Source organism: Salvelinus alpinus, chromosome 2 (genome assembly GCF_045679555.1).
Source record: "Salvelinus alpinus chromosome 2, SLU_Salpinus.1, whole genome shotgun sequence".
Classification (NCBI taxonomy): domain Eukaryota; kingdom Metazoa; phylum Chordata; class Actinopteri; order Salmoniformes; family Salmonidae; genus Salvelinus; species Salvelinus alpinus.
The window spans coordinates 48,234,475-48,243,272 of record NC_092087.1 but is presented as its reverse complement, the minus strand read 5'-3'; the positions used below and the strand labels follow the sequence as shown (position 1 = coordinate 48,243,272).

The following is an 8,798-nucleotide window of genomic DNA, read 5'->3' as shown; positions in this document are numbered from 1 at the left end:
CCCCACGTCTCTCTCCCCATCCTTGTCCTCTAACCGGGACACCTGTATCAGCTCCTGCAGTTAAGTCATTTAGCAGGCGCTCTTATCCAGATTGATTTACAGGAGCAATTAGGGTTCAGTGACTTAATCAAGGGCACATCAACAGTTCAAGGCTTCTTAACTCACCCATGTCAACAACCGACATCAGAATAGGCAACCTGCCTTTAACATTGTTTTTATGACATTTTTGGTATAATTCTTTCATCTCTCAATGTTCAGATTGATGCATTTAGCTGTTGAAATTAAAAATGGCGTCCGGGGAATGGATCCCCTACAAGGGTTTCCCCTTATAGCTCGATGGGCTAAGCCTACAATGTCCTCAAATCCTAGAAACGACCCTGGCTACAGCCTACATTCCACTAATAGCTGTAGAGTAGCCTCGTTTGACCATCCTGATATCCCGAGCTGACATTCTGTTACAAGGATTCAGTGGCGCTAACGCTTTTACATTTGTTTTGTGCAATGCCCCTCAGCTACAATAGTTCAATCATAGGAGGCCCAGACTGATGAAGGGAAATGAAATGAGAGCGCAGCGGTCAGGGTGGTGGATTAGGCTAGCTGAAGAGGAGAGATTTGTGAGGTAAGAAAAGTACAGAAGAGGAAGATTTATATTGAAGTTTTATTTAGAAACAAAACAAAGAAGCAAAGTATAGTGCTTGTGGTTATAAGATAGCATCTCCAGTCAAACAGTTACAATGGCATCGAGGAACTCTACAGCAGTTTATGGCATAAGTGGCACATGTTATCATGTTATTATCATCTCTGTACATAAAGTGGTGTTAGTATTACACAGGACCACTAAGTACAGTAATAACCATCTTCTCTTACACAGAAAAATGTCAGCCCTTCAAACCCTCCTCAACCCAAAGTCATTGTTATGACATGAGTGTTAGGATTCAAACAATGGATCAACGTCATTCAAACCTGTCGGGCAACATTCATAAGTCAAAATCCTTACATTTAGGATTATAAAAGATACAAATAATTCACACAATATAAAAGTACACAGCTTCGATTTAACACTTGACATCTCAAAGCACTCCTTGAATAAACGTCATACAGTATTCATAAACTTTACAATGAAATCATTGTTTTTATCCATACATTTTCTTCAGAGCCACAGGGCTCTGGTTTCTCCAGATCCATTAGTAGGAACAGATGTGAGTGAAAGAAGAACAGTTTAATTTAGTTCAGACAGCAGCACAAAGTAGCCAAAGCCAATTAATTAGTTACAATCTAGCCGTCACAGCTATCATATCAGAAACAAATATTCCCAAAAAATTATATTGTTTTCCATAGGTCAATAAACATTCATAGACAATTATACATTGCAAATAGAGTACGTCTTTGTATACTTCAAATGTATATTTTCTGTTGAGATATAAGTACAGAATGTACACTCTTCTAAACATCCGACAGTGGCTTGGGTCAAAGAAATTAAAAGTTTATATTTTGGGTGAGTGTAAATGTACTACGTTGTAGTTGAGTATGAATCTCAGGTCTTCCTGTGTTCTCTGGATAAGGTTTGGGCCCAGGCCCTTGCTATGGGCCTCTGGGCATCTCAGAGGAGCACTACAGAGTACTACTCCTGAACCAGCAGGAGGCAGCTGACACCTGTAGAGTGGCTCAAACTTCTTGACTGCAACACTGAAGGGGCGTGGGGAGTGCAAATTCACATGACGATGCATATAATTCATGTTAGACTTCTCCTATCAACTCTCCGTAGTTTTTGTTGATTGGGTACATGAGTGTATGCAAGCAAATGTACATTGTGTATTTGAGACCTATTTACCTTTAAGCCAATGAATTGATCCTTAGGTCAATCAATCACATAACAGAACACACCCCAGTCTGCATGGTGTGCCCATTCCTATTGGTCGCCCTGTCAATAGCATCACAGCTGAAACAGACAGCAAAAAGCAAAGCCTTAAGAACCACAGATATTACACTTTGGACATAACTCAACCCCCCCCCCCCAGAATGACATATACTCCCCTCAGTCCACTCGGACTCACCTCTTAGCTGCCGCGAACGAGGAGCTATTCTCTGCGTTACATGTCTCCATAACGACCGGCGTGTGCCTGGGCTCGCTGTGACTGGCTCTCAGGCCCCGGCACTGCGCCTCCGGAGGGGTCACGTGACACACTGGGATTGGGAGGTTGCCGTTGGTGTCGATGTCCTTGGCGGTGATGTTGTTGACGCCCTGCTGAGTATTCTGGGAGTTGCAGGCGGGGATAGGTGGGAGAGGGGCATCGGGGTCGGCGTGGGCCAACTGCAGCTTCTTCATGTGGTTGATGGCTGCCGTGGCGTTGAAGGCTTGCTGTAACAAACACACAGGAAAATTAGGATTGATATATTTTTATAAATAATCATGTTTTGATGATAATAATAATAGTAATGTAAGTATGATAGCATATTGTATGTAGCCCTATGACATGTTGCTCACCCTCCATTTGGACTTGGCAAAGTTCTTCTGGATCTGCATGCTGACTGATTCATAGATGTCCTGATCCCTCGCTGTCTTCCCAATGATCCTGCAACCGGAAATGACATTGTTAGGGCCACCAGGAACAAAGAATAAACAAGAAATAGTGGGATCCCCAGACACTGATCTTAGATCAGTTTTCTATTTTCCCCCTGATGGTTATAGTAAGATGAGGGGAGGGTGGACTGATCCTGGATCTGTGTGTGACTCACCAGGGGTGTCTGAGGGCCTGTTCTGTGCTGAAGCGTTTCTTAGGGTGCTTCTGCATCATGTTCCGGATGAAGTCCTTCGCTATGGAAACGGAGACAGACAAACGTCAACAACTGACATGGAACTTTCAGCATATATGTAGTAAAAAAAAGTATTCTAGCACTGAGATGACTTATGAATATCTTTACTATGTAGTTATGATACTCGTTCTGTGTTAATACCCTTGTCGTAGGGGTGGTGGTATGTCTTACCTGACTCCGAGATGTTATCCCAGAAGGGCGAGTGGAAAGCGTAGTCGGCCCTCATGATCTTCGAGAACAGACGGGTCTCGTTGTCCTCAAAGAACGGAGGGTAGCCGCACAGCCTGTTAAACGCAGAGGGAACATGGTTATCACAATAACTTTCCCCAAACGTTATATAGGAATATCATCTCACAATGCAGTCATTCTAATACTATGAAAAGGTTGAGAAGAGGTGCTGGCGGATATAGATATAGAAGTCCTAGATAGGTACTCACAGGATGTATGTGATGACTCCTATGGACCAGCAGTCCACTGCCTTGCTGTAGGGTTTCTGAGCCAGAACTTCAGGGGCTGTAGAAGTTCAAATATACACAAGATTAGATACCATGCTAGTCTTTTCTATCTGTGCAACAAAGCGTTACACTATTTCAATGACCAAACAACTAACACACGGTTGGCGCACGCACACACACACCAACATATCCTGGCGTGCCGCAGGCTGTGGACATCACTCCGTGGTCGGACATCTTGGACAGGCCGAAGTCACTGATCATGATCTTGGAGTTCTCATCTGAGTTGAAGTATAGTAGGTTCTCTGGCTGCACACACAGAGGGAAAGAGAATCAAAAAGCGGCAGAGAAACTATTCTCCCAACATAGTATATAATAGTGTTGTTTGGAATATTGTATTTGTTTATATGTATTTTATTTAACCTTTATTTAACTAGGCAAGTCAGTTAAGAACAAAATCTTATTTACAATGACAGCCTACCCCGGCCAAACCCTAACCCGGACGACGCTGGGCCAATTGTGCGCCGCCCTATGGGACTCCCAATCACAGCCGGATGTGATACAGCCTGGATATTACGTGTGTGTGTGTGTGTGTGTTTACTTTGACTGTGTGTGTGTGTAACATACCTTGAGGTCCCTGTGCACTATGCTGTTCTCGTGAAGGTAGTTGACAGCCTCCAGCACTTGGTGAACCAGACAGCTGGCATCCTTCTCTGTGTACACCCCCCGATCTATGATACGGTCAAACAGCTCCCCACCAGACACCCTAGGGGAAAAAAACATCAGAATCTCCACCACTATATTCACCATCAGCATCAGCATCATCATCAGCCTTTAAAGTCTTCATTACACCCTACTAATACAGCAGGTTTGGTAAAACAGCAACATTTCTCTGTATGTTAATACATGTATTTAGAATATGTAGAGATAACGGTGCCCACTCACAGCTGCATGACAAGGTAGTAGTACGTCCGAGTTTCATAGAAGTCTTCCAATCCAACCACATTGTCGTGCCTTATCCTGAGAGGAAGAGGAAGAGATTTGTGATGTTGTTCATTGTGGTGTGAGTGAGAGCGTGTGTGTGTGTGTGTGTACTTACTTCTTCAGCACAGTGATCTCGTTCTCTAGCTTGCTACAGCTGAGGTGTTTTTTCTTCAGACACTTCAGGGCATAGAGGTTTCCAGTCTTCTTTTCTCTCACCAGATACACCTCGGAGAACGAACCCCTACGCACACAGACAGAGAAATGGTTATAAGGCTATGTCCATTGGGTTTGAGCTATATAGTCAATGAACCTCTTCAGGTTCCATAAACTTGCAGATTTCTGAGCTTAACTACAGTTAACAATTCTAGTCTCTAATCCAGGGGTGTCAGACTCCTTCAACGGAGGGTTGAGTGTCTGATGGTTTTTGCTATTCTGTTCAATTTGTGTCCAATTGAGACCTAGACAACCAGGTGAGGGGAGTTCCTAACTAATTCATGACCGTAAGTGCAAAGGAGGAGTGAAAACCCGCAGACACACGGCCCTCGAAGGAAAGAGTTAGACACCTGTGCTCTAATCAAATGAAATACTGCTCAAATTAAACCGATAAGTTCTGAAGACGAAGTTGAACAGCTCGAAAACAACCCTGAAAAATGAACCCCATTCCACAGATAATTGGATAGGTGTAACCAAGATGGCGGAAGCGCTCATACACTCTTTGGAGGGCTACAGTGCTGTAGGTGGAGTCACCACCACCAAGCCTCACTCTCCTGGCTCATAGCTGCACACGGCTAGGAACAAGACGAATGACCAATTAGTGAAAAAAAACATCAGAATTGGGCTGCCGGTCTAAACAGGGCCATAGAGGCTCAGGTATGGCCTGTGCTCCTGAGGCCTGTGAATAGCAGCAGGGCAATACAGAAGGATGAGTACTCAAGCCTTTCCATTACCCAGCCTGAAGCTCAGGACAGGGGGCCCAGAGATGAGACCCCTGAGATGATTGATAAGTAGTAGCCTGCTCCAGCTGCAGACAACGTTACATACATCAGAAATTCTCAAGAACTAAAACACAATGAATCCCGGAGGCTTATTTCCATCGTCCATTGTGTCTGTCCGATCTTGCACAGTCGACCCTGGATGAACCCTGAGAAGACCGTGGGGGGGGGCATTTTCTTCGTCAGACCCCAGATGTAACATGACATCAGGAGAGAAGTGTTCATGTGTGGGAGGGAGCCAAGATTATCCTACGCCTCATAAAATGGATCCGACCTCCCATCTGCTGACTGCCCTGTTTGAGGGAGACCAAGGTGTGGCTAATCCTCGGGTTTGGCAGACGCCCATATTCCAACACCTGTGATACTGATGCAATAAGTGCGCCCTGTGCCCAAAGACATCACTGTCTGGTAGAGGCAGACATACAGACGGAGACACAATGTCCACCAGGCCTGGGTTCTAATACCGCACTATTTGTTTCTTTCAAATAGTTTGATTGTGCTTGTCACTTCGCTTCCTCCTACTCATCTGGCACTCCTGGCAGACTCAGTCAAACACTCAAAGTATTCGAAAGAAAAGCATACTATTTGAACCCAGGTCTGATGAACACACACACATACAGATACGCAACGTCGCACACAAACTCACACACCCCAGCAGGCACACAGTCGCACTCATTCCCTCACACCTCACCTCGTGCAAATGCACACTGTCAACACACAATGCCAGGCCCTTAATCCTTTAATTGAGCAGTGATAGGCTGTGCCCGCTCTGTAATGACATCATTGCTCACCTGCCTGGCTCACACTTCTCTTAACCTCAGCCTCTCTCATGTATTATGCTGTAAGCTGCTTGAGGAGAGGCTGAGGTGGTGAGGAGGAGGCTCAGGCAACAGGTAGGCCAGGGGCAACAGACAGACCCTTCTCACTCTGCAGATATCAGCGTTGTGTGGGCAATACATTTGTATTGGATTTCACAAAGAACAACTCCTTTCATAAAGCTCTCATATACTGTACTGTGCATAGACCTACTGTGCATAGACCTACTGTGCATAGACCTACTGTGCATAGACCTACTGTGCATAGACCTACAAAACAAGCATACACCCACACATGCACACAACCACACAACCACACATGTGCTCAGACCCACATGTGAACACTCTCAGGCTCACACACACATGATCATAACGTACATACACATGAACACACATATACACATTGGTCAACCATTTTTCCAAAACGTGCCATGTCCTGTCCCCTTTTGGATACGGTTGCTACCTCGCTGGAGATGCACTTAATCCTGTAATAATGGCTCTTTAGTCGGAGATAAGAAGCTGACAAGAGCTGCTACTCAGCAACAAAGGCCCAGTGAAAACAACCAAGCACAAAATGGCTGCCTTACATCACCCAGGCGGGTGCTGCACATCGGATGAGGCGAGTTATCCTCAAAGTAAAAGTGCTTTGAATTACACCTCCAGGCAATCATTTTAACGGACAAAGTACTTACGATCCCAGCGCTTGTTTGAATTCGAACACGTCTCTGATATTGTTGATGACTTTCTTCCAACTGCAGGTTATTTCTTTGCGACCCATGGTGGCTCTGTCGTCACAGCCGGCACCTGGAACGACAGACAGACAAGCAGTTTTACTCTTCTGTCTGGAGAACACTGGACTGTCTTACATGTATAGACACATTCCTTTTCAAAAGACAACCCTCACCACACATAAAGAAGCCCAACATGACCAAACACTTTGGGACAGAGTTTCACATATGGTGGGTGGGGACCAACAGCCATTTCCTCTTGGGTCATGCCGTAGGACTAATATGGCTAGACACATCGTTTCGATACAAGAACGTTTGAAAGGCTTCAAGTAGCTCACAAAGCAACAACAACAAAATTGGGGGACCACAGCTTTGGTGGAGATCTCGGTTAACTACTGCCATCTTGTAAACACCCCATTTTACTTATATAAAAGCTTGCATGTTCAGTATAAGGTCATTAATTATTGGCCTAAGCTCATTTGTACCCATCACTTACAGAAGGCCCAAAGAGGTGTAGGATTAGTGCTGTAATGCCTATTGATGGTTACTCTTTCCACCCTCTCCCTCCCCTCGCTCTCGCTCTCCTTCCTGTGCCAATTCAGGATGCAGATTACTGCTGATTCCCTGACAAACTCCCAAAACTGGGTCGACTTATTATACTGACCTTCACAAGAGGCCATTGTTGTGCCTCAAAACTCTCTCCAAGTTGGTTCTGCTTCTTTTTTTAAACCAATCAGCATCTGAATAAAAAAAGTACCCCAAACCCCCCCTGAGTGATCTCACAATGCCATAGATAGAGCATAGAATATAATTAAGCAATAGAACAAGAGGGGGTGTTGTATATGGCCAATATACCACGGCTAAGGGCTGTCTTATGCGCAACGCAACGCGACGCAGATACAGACATTAGCCGTGGTATATTGGCCACATACTACAAACACCCGAGGTGCCTTATGGCTATTATCAACTGGTTACCAACGCAATTAGAATTAGTATTTTTTTGGTCATACTTGTGGTAATCGGTCTGACGTAACATGGCTTTCAGCCATTCAGCATTCAGGGCTTGAACCACCCGGTTTATAATGATGATTATAAACTGGATGGTTCCAGCCCTGAAAGCTGATTGGCTGACAGCCATGGTATATCAGACCATATACCACGGGTATGACAAAACATTTATATTTACTGCTCTAATTACGTTGGTAACCAGTTTATTATAGCAATAAGGCACCTCAGGGGTTTGTGGTATATGGCCAATATACCACGGCTAAGGGCTGCTTCCAAGCACTATGTATTGCATCGTGCATAAGAACAATTCTTATCCATGGTATATTGGCCATATACCACACCCCCTCATGGCTTATTGCTTAATTAAATGCTAATGTCAGTGGATACCTCAGCCAAAATACATAAAAAGTGTTGATAGAATATGGTAAACTTCCATTTGGCGTAATGCATTCATTGTGTTGTCATGTGTCCATTCAATGCGGATTTCTTGTAAGCTTTGTCCTGTTTAAAATGATTGAATCAATAAAACAACGTATTTTCCAGGTGTTTCCTAATGTCCAGTAGCACCGTGGGAAAAATCCAGGTGATCATCCGATAGCACATCTGATTCAAATGTTCCCGAATGCCTTTGACGCATGGATAGTTTAGGTGGAAATGTCGAAGATCATGACCATATTAAACTACAGTTAATTGTTCATTACTTGAAGCCAGAGATGGAGCGGCATTTCAATTATATAACATGCTATATTTTTTAAGAAAACGAATGTATTTTCTCTTATAATGTAGCTTCAACTAAGCACAGAAAAACACTGACACAGTAATACACACTTATATCTAAATAACTGAATAGAAACGTGAATGGGCATTTTTTTCTTACCTTGTCTACAGAGAAGGAGCAAGAGTGCACTTGTTGAGGTGTCTCGATAGACCTACTAGTTTCTTCACTGCAGACATGGAGACCGCGGAGCGTCCAGGGGCGTGGTCTGCCCTCCCCATCATTAATCA

At 44.2% G+C, this 8,798-nt stretch overlaps 1 protein-coding gene across 3 annotated transcripts; it reads right to left on the bottom strand.

The window, feature by feature from the left end:
• Positions 1 to 672: 672 nt before the first annotated feature.
• On the bottom strand, positions 673 to 8,716 carry LOC139563691 (calcium/calmodulin-dependent protein kinase type 1D-like). Of its 3 annotated transcripts, XM_071382561.1 has the most exons (14): positions 8,671 to 8,716; positions 7,450 to 7,525; positions 6,750 to 6,861; positions 4,366 to 4,491; positions 4,212 to 4,286; positions 3,894 to 4,032; positions 3,452 to 3,575; positions 3,252 to 3,327; positions 2,986 to 3,098; positions 2,737 to 2,815; positions 2,486 to 2,573; positions 2,055 to 2,359; positions 1,832 to 1,939; positions 673 to 1,686 (listed from the first exon to the last, which is right to left on the bottom strand). In XM_071382561.1, exons 2-13 carry the CDS (start codon positions 7,463 to 7,465, stop codon positions 1,867 to 1,869), a joined length of 1,326 nt encoding a protein of 441 aa, XP_071238662.1. In that variant the 5' UTR covers positions 7,466 to 7,525; positions 8,671 to 8,716; the 3' UTR covers positions 673 to 1,686; positions 1,832 to 1,866. The 3 variants fall into 3 exon arrangements, with proteins under 3 accessions (XP_071238662.1, XP_071238653.1, XP_071238668.1); XM_071382552.1 differs by having other exon boundaries at positions 673 to 1,939; XM_071382567.1 differs by lacking the exon at positions 7,450 to 7,525 and having other exon boundaries at positions 673 to 1,939; positions 8,671 to 8,710.
• Positions 8,717 to 8,798: the final 82 nt, after the last annotated feature.